Source organism: Colias croceus, chromosome 10, assembly GCF_905220415.1.
Source record: "Colias croceus chromosome 10, ilColCroc2.1".
In the NCBI taxonomy this organism is placed as follows: domain Eukaryota; kingdom Metazoa; phylum Arthropoda; class Insecta; order Lepidoptera; family Pieridae; genus Colias; species Colias croceus.
The window spans coordinates 2751071-2765567 of record NC_059546.1 but is presented as its reverse complement, the minus strand read 5'-3'; the positions used below and the strand labels follow the sequence as shown (position 1 = coordinate 2765567).

Genomic DNA, 14497 nt, shown 5'->3' with positions numbered 1-14497 from the left:
TTGATCGTCTAGGGACCCCTGAAAAATTATATTTTTGCAATGCTTGTCAAGCCGGCTTGATCGCTTAGAACATGCTTGTCAAGCAACACATTCAGTGTACTACGGGACGTTATGGAGAGACCACGCGACACGAACAGCGCCGGCGCCAGCGGTGATAATGGCGTCAGCGGCGCAATTAGTGGTCGTGATTTTACTTTGTTGTTGATATCATTATACAAAGATGCGACGATATTGTGGGACATTAAGGCTCGGGACTATAAAGACAAAAATAAAAAGAATATGGCTCTCATGAATATGGTGGATATTTTAAAAAGATAATTTTAGCATTGAGGAATTAAAGAAAATAATTAATAAATAATAATAAGCGCAAGTTCAACACTGGGTCACTCTATCCGAAAAAATGATGCGAATGCTTGACAAGAATGTTTTTTGATGTCGTGACCTCGTCAAGCATGCTTGTCAAGCACGTAAATGCTTGTCAAGCAATTTTGATCGTCTAGGGACCCCTTATGAGATCCAGCGATTCCGACATAACTCACGTCAAGGGTGTGTTTTAAGTATATACAGCTTAACCCCTAATAAAATTGCACCCTATAATACAGATTTAATAAACTATCTTGGTGATATGTGATCCCTTGACTTTTAGAAATCTTTGTTGAATAGTTTGTGCAGAATCTCATCACACAAGTAGGCATTTTTCGATTGTTTTTGATTGCGCACACGAGACGAGAGTTGACAAGACGCAACCGAGTACCTACTACGACGCTTCCGGAGCTATGACTGAAATCGGGCCAATTAGCCCCAATTTAAAGCCCCTAGTACACAATGGCCCATGCTGATCCATTGCAGGCCATTGCCATTGTGTACACGGGGCAATGGTATATGATGGCGGGCAATGGTCTGTCGTGGCGCGCAATCGGGGAGTTGTCGGTTTTTTGGGCACACTTCAAAGGAATCGTGGCGTAGCGTGGCCTGTGGTGTTCACACAATGGGCCATTGTTTAGTTCGTAACCTACCGCTGACCGGATTAGAGAAACTAGAATTTTATTTTTATATTAAAATATAGTATTTGATCGCCTAAAATGTCAGTATCGTGGAGCAATGAAGAAACTTTCAGGTTTATTGATTTATATCAATCTGAGACCTGTACGTCCATCGCAAGTGGCTTGCCAGGCAGCAATGAGACATGGGCCATTGTGTGAACAGCAATTGATCGTGGCCTCCAGTTGTGCATTGCCTGCAATGGATCAGCATGGGCCATTGTGTACTGGGGCCTTGTGGTGCCACTTCGTGGGCGCGTATTATATTGTCCCTTTTACCCATTAAGCCCCTAGTACACAATGGCCCATGCTGATCCATTGCAGGCCATTGCCATTGTGTACACGGGGCAATGGTATATGATGGCGGGCAATGGTCTGTCGTGGCGCGCAATCGGGGAGTTGTCGGTTTTTTGGGCACACTTCAAAGGAATCGTGGCGTAGCGTGGCCTGTGGTGTTCACACAATGGGCCATTGTTTAGTTCGTAACCTACCGCTGACCGGATTAGAGAAACTAGAATTTTATTTTTATATTAAAATATAGTATTTGATCGCCTAAAATGTCAGTATCGTGGAGCAATGAAGAAACTTTCAGGTTTATTGATTTATATCAATCTGAGACCTGTACGTCCATCGCAAGTGGCTTGCCAGGCAGCAATGAGACATGGGCCATTGTGTGAACAGCAATTGATCGTGGCCTCCAGTTGTGCATTGCCTGCAATGGATCAGCATGGGCCATTGTGTACTGGGGCCTTTATATCGCGATCGTTGCATTAGGGTATATTTTTTTAACCGACTTCAAAAAAAAAAGGAGGAGGTTATCAATTCGGCCGGTATTTTTTTTTATGTAGGTATGTACAGTGTACACCGATTACTCCGAGGTTTCTGAACCGATTTATGTACGTGATTCTTTTTTTGCGGGATGGTGTCGAATTGGTCCCAAAAATTTTATTCGGATAGGCCCAGTAGTTTTTAATTTAATGAGCATTTTTGTTTGTACCTACTCGATGACTTAATTGGAATGTAGCAAGTAACTTTGATTCACTTCCCGGTATGCGATTGAGCTGAAATTTTGTATGTACGTATGTAAATTGGATAGTGATGAAACATTATCATGACATAGAGCTGATTTGATGATGGAATCGGAAGGTGGCCATAGGAATTAGGTTCTCAGTAATAGTGACTCAACTTTATCGAGTTTAGGCTCGTTTGATTCGTGTTGAAAAATACACTAAAAATATTAAATAAGAATAAAAATAACTGCGTTAAAAACAACCGACTTCGTTTTTCTTATTTAGGTCCCATTAGGACCTTATCTTAGGTTCTTATAAAAATAACTAGCACAAAAACCGTAGGTTAAAATTTGCACGATTTCGTGACAAAGCGAGGGAACTGACAACACTTGTGTGCAAAAATATTTTATGTAATATTAAACCTTATTGGTTCGAAATAAAGTCGAAATTCACATACATTCCAATTACATTTGCACAATATTTTCCATCTCGTTCGCGATGCGAGGGATTTATATTTCATGAGTTATTTTAATTTGTATTTATTTATTTAGATTTATTTAGTTTGGTAAAAAAATCGTTAAAACTTAAATATTTGTGGATTTATAATTTTAAATAGGTGTTATCAACTTTACCCTACTCAGCTGCGTATGTAATAATAGGTTTGGTATAAGAAGTTATCAAATAATTCAATTATTGGAATATGTAAACGAATTAGTTTAATTAATGCCTTTGATTGTGTCAAATCAATAAAAGTTTAAAATATGTATATTCTTAAATTCTTATACTTAATTATTATTAAATTAAAAACCATTGTTATCAATGTAAGCAAACTATCTAAAAGAATAAAAGACCTTGTTAAACTCAATCACATTTTTATTGTAACGCTTAATGTACATTTTTACTATCGACCAAAGTATGTAAATCACAATTTTGGCTCTAAACACAAGTTAAAAAAATACATACCACTCTTTAGCTTACCAGACTACCTGCAGCCACAAAAATAATAAAAAAATTCCATTGTGACGTGAAATAAATAAAGACATTCTGTGGTTGTTCATGTACTGATGCATTATGACTTTCATAATTATCAGTACATGAACTCTAAAATAGAAATTTGATATAAATAAAAATATTCAAGGCTGTTACAAATCTCGTGTCCAACGTTAATATATTATGTATGACCAGTATTATCAGCATATCATTGATATCATAGATTAAGAGAGTATATAATTATGTTCTGTGATTAAGATTTAAGACAAAATCGAATACTAATGAATGAGGATCGTACAGGATTATAAAGGAAAAACATTTTTAAGGCAGTAATTGATCTTTTTTATCTTAATAAAAACGAATTTGATTTTTTAAGGGTAGCCATCATCATCATTATCATCATCGGTCCATGTAGAGTTCAGGCCATAATTCAACACGCTGGCCAAGTGCGGCAGATGTCACATGTGCACGTCGAAATGCACAGATAAGCTTTTTTAATCCTTGTTTACACGAGAGTTTGAATTTCATAGTTGATCATGTCACTCTCAAAAATATATCAATACAAAACAAAACAGACTACTCTAATTACTGTAAACCATAGTTATATACCGTCTACTTGACCTTAAGGATGCAAATTTAATTAATTTTCTAGCTTCAATTAAAGTCGGTCGAGCTATGATGCTGTAACAAAGGCCTAAATTGAACTGGCAATCAAATAATTCCATAAAAACAATGTATTCCCTGCAGGTTCACCAGCTCTTGAAGTCCCAACATATCGTTTTAAAAGCCATTTTTTAAATTATTTAATTCATGTTTGGAAAGCGTATGTCACATACATGAAAATATTTAGACAGACGGACAAAGAGTTTCAGACTTAATGGCCCGGCTACATGCTCAGTCTTGCCTGCGCAGCCCGTTAACCTCAGATACTCATTTGATAATCCACCACCAATAAAATACACTTGAGGGTAGAACTAGTCAACAATACAGTTCTACGTTCTACACATAACAGTTGTTATTTATAATCAACTAGCGGTCCGCCCCGGCTTCGCCCGTGGTACCTACATGTTTAAACTATCCTATCTCTCAAGTTGGATTGAATTGCACATGGTGTGCGAATTTTATTATAATCGGTTAAGTGGTTTAGGAGTCCATTGAGGACAAACATTGTGACACAAGATTTATATATATGTATTATGATTAAGATAAGATAAAGACACTTTCCGCTATACATCATTGTGTATGCTTAGATCATTAAAACTTCGTTCAGCTGAAGCTGAAATTAGACAAACCCGCATTGAAATGTGGGTTTACGAATAGTTAGCTGAATTCAAGAGTAAAGATTTACTTATTTGAGTCCGTATGTCATATAAGCGTCACTATCTGTCTCGCTCACACTTTATGGAATGTCTCTCTCCATCTTATTTAAACCACGCTGTGGTCATTAGGAACGCTTTAGGTACACTAGAATCGTTTTTTGTAATTTCAAAGAAATTTTTAAAAACAACTTTGTTTAACAAAAAAAAATTTATGGCCGATTTAAGACATAATGGAGTAAGTGTTATACCACAATAGAATCCTTATTAAATGCGCTAACTTTTAAAGCTACTTGCCAAACTGGAGTAGTACATTTTTTTTCAGGACGATCACTTGAAGTAGTGCGAAAAACTAATTTTGAAAACTTGGTACAGTATAAAATGACATTTTCCTACAATTTGGAGTGATCGGAATAAGGTGTAGGTTCACAGGTTACATAAAGCACTATTCGGGATGACGTAAGAGAAAAAAAATTGGCAAAAAGTAAATATTTGTAACAACAGGAATGAAAAAACTGTCACATGGTGTACATTTTCACATAACATTTTTACATTTTGGAAATAAAAAAAATTCCACAACTTCAAAAATACATGACTTATTTTTTTTTATTCAATTTTTCTGATCTTGTGTGGCATTACCTGTCAGAAAATTTCGGCTTGACGTCGACTTCTGGGTCACCCTGTATATATTCATTAGTTCATCGTTTTAAACAGTGATGACGAGAATTACAATAATAATTATTCTCGTCATCACTGTTATGAGCAGAAAAATTGAAATAAACGATGTTCTTGACACTGAGCCTTCACTACTCAATAATAACCAATAATTTTCATTCATCAACAGACATAAGTTTAATTTGAAAATAAATGATTTAATTTTTTCTTATTTAGACAAAGTATATTTTTAATTTTTTGCATATTCGTAACTGTTACGGTATTTCCTATATTTAGATTTTTAATTGTCAACGCACTACATAATATACACAATTAAGTAGGTACATATATAAAAATGATTTAATTTGTTTGTAATTGGGATCGCTTTAAAAAAATATATAATATTCCACATTTTTTTTTCGAGTTCTTCCGGATAGTATAGCTACTTCCAAAACACTTTCGAAAACCATGTTCGAAAACTTTCAGAAATTAATGCTTTTTCAAAAGCATGCTACATCACCTAATGTCAAAGTGACAGCTGCTAAAATTAAAATACTTTTAATCAATAAAATAAATATTTTATATTGCGTCAAACGATGTGCATTGCAAAACTAAACGTAAATCTATTTTTATTATAATATTTTATATTATCTAAGATTTTTTAAAATATTTCTAAATTTCGTGCACATTTTAACGCGTATTACCACCCTGTGACGACACACAGAACGTCGTTTTGCGTCATCATACAGCAAACCGCAGTCAAACCGGGTGGTCGTGGGATGAAATATTCGTATTAGAAACTGTATATTTTTTTTTTCAAATGTTTCTAATATCAAATATATAAAAAGTACAAATATTAGGATAGGTACGTAGCATTGTGTTAATTTTGTTAATTAGCAGGTATGTGAATTTGTGATGTGATTATTTATGATATCGTGCTTTGTTGCAGGGCCTTCAAGCGCACGCCGCCAACATGGCGTCGGACGAACAATTTTCGCTATGTTGGAACAATTTCCATGCGAATATGTCAGCAGGCTTTCATGGCCTGCTGTCAAGAGGAGATTTAGTAGATGTAACATTAGCTGCCGAGGGCAGATTATTACAAGCACACAAATTAGTTTTATCAGTATGTTCTCCATATTTTCAAGAAATGTTCAAAATGAATCCTACTCAACATCCCATAGGTAAGGATTTTAATCTGGCAAGTGAAGTGTTTTTTTCCATGATATTAGTTAATACAGTAAACTAATTGTGCTTTTCTTTGTTTTCAGTATTTTTAAAAGACGTTAGTCATTCGGCTCTAAGAGACTTATTACAGTTTATGTATCAAGGTGAAGTTAATGTTAAGCAAGAAGAATTAGCTACGTTTATTAGTACCGCGGAACAACTTCAAGTTAAAGGTTTAACCGGTAATCAAAATGAAGAAAGTTCCACGCCATCCAAACCAAAGCCGACGTCGAGGCCAGGCCCGAGGTCGTCACAACAAAGGCAATCTGTTATGACTAAGATAGAGACTGAATTAGATTCTAAGCCCTCCTCAACTCCAGTAGCAATTAAGAGAACAAATAGGCCATCAATAGCGTCAAATAACTCTTCATCATCTCAAAGTGGACCAGCGAAACGGAAATGTGTCGATCCCTTGGAAGCAGGACCTTCGGGTTCAGCGAAAGAGGAATTTGTAACGATACCGGACGAAGATGAAAATAACGCTGTGGCACCGAAAATGGAACCTGAATTTGTTAACGAAAGTATGTGGGATGAGGACGAAGATGGCGCTAATAATGACGAAACGAATTTCGGCGAAGATGATTCGAATATGGAAATGTCTGGTAAGTTTTCACATCAGATGAGAATAGTCAATCAATTGCATGAGCTTTACATATTTCTAACAAACATTATTATTTGCAGGATTTGATGGCTCGGCGACAGGAGATGGTACCATAGCTGGGGGTGGGGAGGGTGGTGCCGTAGGCGATGCACAAGGTAGGTTTTCAGCCCTTCAATAAATAGAAGCTACAGTCATTTTTTATTTGACTTTGGCTTCTAAAAAATTATCTTAAATTTTAGCGAATGGATCTTGGTAGTTTTTTATTTTTTTTAACTTAAATTTTAACCAGATTCATTCGCCCCTTAGAATAGTGTGAAATTTGTAAGTTAGATATAAGCTAGTTTAGTTCATGGTGCTTCTAAACGGGCTATATTTTCCTGCAATATGTGGCTGCAACACAGTGGCCGGAAACATTGCGAGCAATTCCAGACACACTACGCAATATTGCAGCAATGTCCCGGACACATGTTTGATATTGCAGGCATTGCAGCGAATGGCCGATATTGTTTTGATAGGTTGCTGGACGATCGCTGAGCTGTCGATTTAACTGCAATGTTGCCCAGCCAGTTTTATTGTTGTTTCAGTCGCTCTCTATTGTTATGATATAGTGCATCCTTTTCTATACGACGTGAAGTTATCTGCGAGTGCGGCTGTGCCGTGCCGTGACTAATTGCTATATTCTGTGCAGTCATCTCGTTTTTTGGACTGTTGATATTTTTTAAATTATCGGATTTTCGATATATCGATATTTTAAAATATATCAATATCGGAGTTCGATATAAAATTCGAAAAAAATATCGATATTTCGATACATCGGCTTGACTTAAAAAAAAATCGTCACAAAAAAATCGTCAAAAAAAAATCACGCCTATTGAAGTAAGGTCGAATCCACATTCTCTGCTTTTTCCTTTTTGATTTTTCTCGTAAAACAATATAGGCTGCTGCGACGAGTGTGATTTCGTCAGCCATTGTTGTCGGTTTGTGTGGCCCGTTTAGGAGTCTCATTTAGGAGGCATCATGCGCCATACTATTGCAGACATATTGCAACACATGGCTCGGCCATAGATTGCTCGGCCATCGTGGCAATAAAAATTTTTTTGTGATGGCCGGGCAATAAGTTGCCAATAGTGCAGCTACAAATTGCAGAAAAATGTTGCCCGTTTAGACGCACCTTTATATAAACAGTATATTTGTGTTACAGGTATTCTGTTCTGTATAAAGGTCACGCTTTACAAAAGCGTGGTCTTTATTGTTATGGTACTTTGGTAACGGTAACTGTAAAAGGTAGCCCAGTTACGGATATCTACAGGTAAAAAGGTACTTACGGTACAAGGTAAAATGGTACCTACCTACTTCAGAATTTTTGGAAATCGGTAAAGGTATTTAAGTGAAAGAAATGGTATCAATCTGGTAAAAGTAGAGTAAAATTTGTTCGATGGAGTACAGCAAATTTATCTCTAGTTAGGTAACTGGTAAGTGTTCTATCATCTATGCACACGAATAACGGAAATGCTTAGTCGCGTACAGCATTTGCGTTTTCGTACCTAGGTACATATTACAAACTGCCCCAGTTGGTATGCTATAGCAGTAGCAATAGCGCATTATTTCTGTTGCCTAGGTTCTATTTCTGTTGGTACCTACTTATTGTTTATGGATGGTATCTAGTGAAGTATCACCTAGGATGAACCTACAAAATTAGTGCATCCTACTATGGTATGTGTAGGTTTGCGCATTATTGTAGATCTGGTAGGTACCTACTTATGTGAAAGCAGGTGGGGTATGACTAGTTATAACTAGCGGGAACAAGCTAGACAAATCTGATAATAGGTACCTACCTACGTAAGTGGTCTAGGTAGGTACCTACCGTGCTTCGCCATTTGGTCCGCTAGATCGTTTTTTCTAAAAATTTCGTGTCCCTTCGTCCAGCATACTCACCATGGAATCCTGATATTTCATGAATGTCAAAAAACTGTTCTGAAATAGTGCTAAATAGTGCCCAAAGGAAAAAAATAGTGCTCTTGTACTTGCGAAGTTATAGCCATAGTTCGATGAGTATGCTGGACGAAGGTTTCGCCCAGCATACTCACCTCCGTCCGGAGAATCTGTATACGCTTCAAACATAATTCATACTTCAAAAAATAGTTCCCAAATAGTGCCAAACGGTGCCCAAAAAGAAAAAACAGTGCTCGAATAACTTCGGAGTTACAGGCTTCGTTCAGTGAGTATGCTGGGCGTAGGTTCTACGCCCAGCATACTCACCTCAGTGCGCGAATATCGAACGAGCTATAGGTACAATTTACGTCTCAAAAAATTGTGCTTGAAATAGTGCCCAATATCAGTCCAATTTTTGCTTGACTTTTGACCTAGAAAACCATTAAATTTGATTGTAAACTTCTACATACTAACGTAAAATGGGGTACAGTCGTCGACACATGTTATTGGACAAAAATATTAAACTTTCTAATTGTAGACTTCATGTTATTGGAAATAATTATGGTATTTTCTCACATGTCAAAAACTTTCGATTAAATGCATTATTATATATTTTATAAATAATAATAAATGAACATTAAATGAATGAAACTTTAAGCGTAAATGAAGTCTATTACTTCATTGCATTGTGTGTTTGTCTGAATAAAAACAGTCATTTGCAGCCAATAAAATTAATATCTTGAAAAATTGTAAAAAGGAAATTATACAGTTTCTTTTTGTATATATGTTGCAGGCAAAACTTATAACCAGTCAAAACTAGTACTGTGACATAGTTATACAAATTTTTAAAACTCTTTCCAATAGTTTCATCAATGAAAGGTTTAGCAATAAAAAACATTTTTAATTACTTACGTTATTTATTACTATTTAAAGGGCCAAAGTAATCAGAATTCTAGTTAACTAGTTCACAGCTTTTGTTAACATTCATAATATAATCAATGTAAATAGAAAAAATTGTAGTTTTAATATTGTATATAATATACATATAAAAAAATGTTTAGCCAAATATTGGTAAAACTTTCTAAAATATAACACGTAGGTACTTGTACTTTGTTTTACTGCTACAACGTTTTAATCACAATAAAATTATCTTACAAATAAGTATAAATTGAGCAATCACAGTTTATAATCACGTTTTTTTTTATTAATATTAAATACCCTATATATTAATAATATTGCGATTCTAAAGTAAATACTCCCTTACATAGACAATTAATAATTTACACAAGACAAAAATTGTTAGAAAGAAAGTTAATAATATTGTATTCGACTGTACTCAATGTAATGTATGTAGAAGTTTACAATCAAATTTAATGGTTTTCTAGGTCAAAAGTCAAGCAAAAATTGGACTGATATTGGGCACTATTTCAAGCACAATTTTTTGAGACGTAAATTGTACCTATAGCTCGTTCGATATTCGCGCACTGAGGTGAGTATGCTGGGCGTAGAACCTACGCCCAGCATACTCACTGAACGAAGCCTGTAACTCCGAAGTTATTCGAGCACTGTTTTTTCTTTTTGGGCACCGTTTGGCACTATTTGGGAACTATTTTTTGAAGTATGAATTATGTTTGAAGATTATACAGATTCTCCGGACGGAGGTGAGTATGCTGGGCGAAACCTTCGTCCAGCATACTCATCGAACTATGGCTATAACTTCGCAAGTACAAGAGCACTATTTTTTTCCTTTGGGCACTATTTAGCACTATTTCAGAACAGTTTTTTGACATTTATGAAATATCAGGATTCCATGGTGAGTATGCTGGACGAAGGGACACAAAATTTCGTGTTTGCTGTGGGCAGAAACTAATTGATGACTAAGAAATTTGTAGCCGTCATCTGAATCGATACTTGACAATTACTTGCTCGAAATGAGTACCTACCTACCTAGGCCGAACATCCAACTTAGCGGATTGTTACATAGGTAGCCCTTTGACCAGGGGCCTTAGCCAAACGGCAAAACGCCAAGGAATAGAATACGCTATCGATAGAAATTGACATAAGCGTATGATGTTTTGCATAAGGATTCGGTCACCCTACCAACGACAACGACGACCACGAACAAAATTTTCATCCAGTCGCAATTAAATAAAATTGTGCAAAACACAATTAAAAATGAAATTTAAGAATTTCCTGTCGTATTGGTGTTTGGAAAAAAAAAATTTGAGATCAATGGATAAACAAACAGGTTTTTCATAGAAACGGTGGCTCCTAGAAAAAAATGTATTTAACCTTTTTTATAGATAATTAGATTATATATACAATTTTGGTTCAGGTGATTGTATGATAAACTTACCGTCTCGGCGAAAATCGCAAAAAACCCTATTTCTTTTTATTAATTGACCTCGAATTTTTTTATTCCTGAGTACCAGAATGACGGGAGATTTTAATATTGATTTTGAACAAATTTCGGCAAGATTGGAACTTTGGTCGTGGTCGTCTGCGTCGTTGGTAGTGTGATCGAACCATTACCAAAATGTCATGAGCTTATGTCAATAATTAGCGTTAGCTGCAGTTTCTATTCCATGGCGTTACGTACGTTTGTCTAAGGCCCCAGTGCGGAAAACGCTAGTAGGTAATATTGTTGCATGACTAGCGCGTTCAATGAATGACGACATAACGCTAGTAATATTGTTGCATTTAGTACAATGACAAAATTTGCGTTTTACAAACGTCCACAAGAAGTCTATTGCGAGCCCACGCTGGAGTCCCGCTTCGGGGATCTTATTTCTGTGAAGTATGGCTGGGTTCTCACTATGCCGGCAGAATTACCTACCGGCTGTTATTTTTGTCACGTGGATGCGCCATTATCCAAACTAACCACTATGCCAAACGTTCAGTCGAGACATTGAACATAATATCAGATTCAACTACATGACTATGTCATTCAATTAAATGTCGCCATCCAATGAACGCGCCAGTCATTCATGATTCAATCAAACAACATTCAACCAAATGACTGCCACATTCGGATAATTTTCAACCATACGCCTATTTGCACCCGTTTTTTATTGCTTGAAGATTTTCGTGCTAAAAAAAAACGTAAATAATTTGCCCAATTATTTACCGGAAGGAAGTTAGCGCGGAAAGTTTATTTATTTAATTATTAATATCTCAAAAAATTGCTCCTTAAATGCTCCATCAGAATCTGTAATTGCTCCACTTCTATAATTATTAGTTTATTTATAATTAATTTAAAAAAAAATCCAAATACTGAAAACTTGATTTCCATATAGAATGATTGTTGATTCTTGATTCCAATGCTCCCGATTTGCTCTATCAATTACAAAAAAAATATTTAATTTTGATAATTTTTGCAATAACTGAAAAAATATGTTTGCATAGTAAACTACTGCGCTGTGACGTCATCAATTATTGTCGTTGCGACGCATAAGGGCCATATTTACATGTATCAGCATTCAGCACTGCAGCGATATCTGTAGACCTTAATGTTAATGTTTTTTTTATTTATATTATTTACTAGATTTCCGCCCGCGGCTTCGCCCGCGTTTTCAAATGAAAACCCGCATAGTTCCCGTTCCCGTGGGATTTCCGGGATTGCGTCATTTTCTCGAGATAGCCTATGTCCTTTCTCGGGTATCAAAATATCTCCATACCTAGTTAATTTCATGAAAATTGGTTCAGTAGTTTAGGCGTGATTGAGTAACAGACAGACAGACAGAGTTACTTTCGCATTTATAATATTAGTATGGATAGTGATTGACTCAACAATAGAATAATAAGTGTAAGGGTCCGTTCACACAGACAGGCTCGGAGAGCATCGGCGCGCATTTTTCTTTTCACACAGACCGGATCGTATACGCTTGGAGTTGGTCGGAGCGGAGCCGTCAACTATTTCACATAGACCAGCTGGAAGCTATCTGAAAGCGGATGCGAATGTAATCGGAGCTGAACGGCTGCGCGAACGAGAAAAAGTACGCGATCGGAGCCGGTCAGCTCCTCTTATTATTTCACACCAAGCGCGTTCAAGCATTCTTAATGTCAAAAGCAGTGCACACGCAAAAATAAACCTTAAGTTACAAGTACTAAAAACTCTGTTTTCATCGTGATAAGAATCTGCTCTCCTCTCAGAGCCGGTCTGTGTGAACGGACCCTAAGTGCCCTTACGCACTAGCGGTTAACCGCGGGGGCGGCTAACCGCGCGGTTAGCCGCCCCTGCGGTTAACCGCTAGTGCGTTAGGGTTCATACGCACTATGCGGGTAGCCGCATTGCGGGTAGCCGTCCGGCTGACCGCAGGATGCGGTTGCGAATGCGGCCAGCCAGACGGCTACCCGCAATGCGGCTACCCGCATAGTGCGGTTGAAGAACCGTTGCGATTTGCGGTCATGTCGATCCATTTCAAAGATGGAAATGGAAGAAGTTGCAGCTATTTACTACATTTACACACGTTACGTATAGAAGAAAAGCAAAGAAAGAAGTACTGGGTGCATCCTTATTTGCAAACACGAGATGAGAGCAAGCATTTTGCAACCACGTGCACACACTCACTCAATGGCGGGCGTGTGGCGGGCAGCCGCAGACTTAACCGCACAGTGCGTATAGCAACCGTCCGGCTGGCCGTCACTCGGGCCGCAGCTCTCCGAGCAACCGGAGCGGTCTGCGGGTAGCCGCATCGCAGTGCGCATAGAAATGAATATTACGTACATAATAGGCATGACGACAGTATCCATAAATGATCGTATTAGTATTTTTAAGGGAAAATGTATAATAAATAAATTAAATATAGTGACTTAAAAATCTTAAAAACATTAAGATTAATGAGATTATCAATAAAATAAAACATTGAAATTCTGCAGTTCGCCATTTTGACGAAAACACGCGTGACGTCACGATTAAGTAAACAACTCACGTCAGATGTATTTTGTTGTTATGAATATGTTGAGAATACGCATTTTTATTTATTTTCTATTGTTTCACGTATGCTTTATCGACTCAGAACAGAAATATAATTGCGAATTCACGAATACGTGGTTTCGGGGTTCTCCGCGCCAACTTTATACAATCATTTCTTATTATTTTCTCGCTTGAAATAATTACTAACACATTTTTGAGCATTATTTTTATGTGGATTGAGGATTCACACTGCAATACTGCACACTACTTATAAACTTTGAAATTCGTTTCTATAACACATATTAAATAAATATTTCTTTAATTTTCTTCGCAATGCGTACAAATAATTACGTATTTACTAAAGAGTGACGTCACGCCTACGCCATGACACCTGCGAGCTGTTTTGGCACAGTTAATAAATATTTTTTGAAAAATGGCTTTTATCTTCGTTAAATTTAAGTATATTACCGAAATATAGGGTTTTTCTTCTATAGTAAACGTATACACACATTATGGAAGAGGATTTCAAAATCTTTCGTCATGCCTATTGTGCTTGCGGTCAGCCGGACGGCTACCCGCAACGCGGCTACCCGCATAGTGCGTATGAACCCTTAGGGCACTAAGTACTATTTTATTCAATTATAATGAACAATTAATAAATATTTCTACTGTCAATCATCATCAAAGTATTAAATTGGTATTAATAATTGAATTTGAATTTCTGTTTACTATAAGAAAAATTAATATGCACTTTTTATTTCAGGGTGTGAAGGGATTCAGTCAAGGAGTTTTATATTATTGAAGAGTGGTAA

General features: G+C 36.6%; 1 protein-coding gene across 50 annotated transcripts in view; it reads left to right on the top strand.

Moving 5' to 3' along the window:
- The first annotated feature begins 5737 nt into the window (after positions 1-5737).
- LOC123694735 (protein tramtrack, beta isoform) overlaps positions 5738-14497 on the top strand; it is a 437925-nt gene continuing 429165 nt past the window's right edge. For all 50 annotated transcript variants that reach the window (XM_045640237.1, XM_045640254.1, XM_045640276.1 and 47 more), the window contains exons 1-4: positions 5738-5875; positions 5960-6194; positions 6282-6839; positions 6919-6993. In XM_045640237.1, coding sequence (XP_045496193.1) covers positions 5984-6194; positions 6282-6839; positions 6919-6993 — 844 coding nt within the window. In that variant the 5' untranslated portion in view covers positions 5738-5875; positions 5960-5983. The remainder of the gene's footprint in view (positions 5876-5959; positions 6195-6281; positions 6840-6918; positions 6994-14497) is intronic.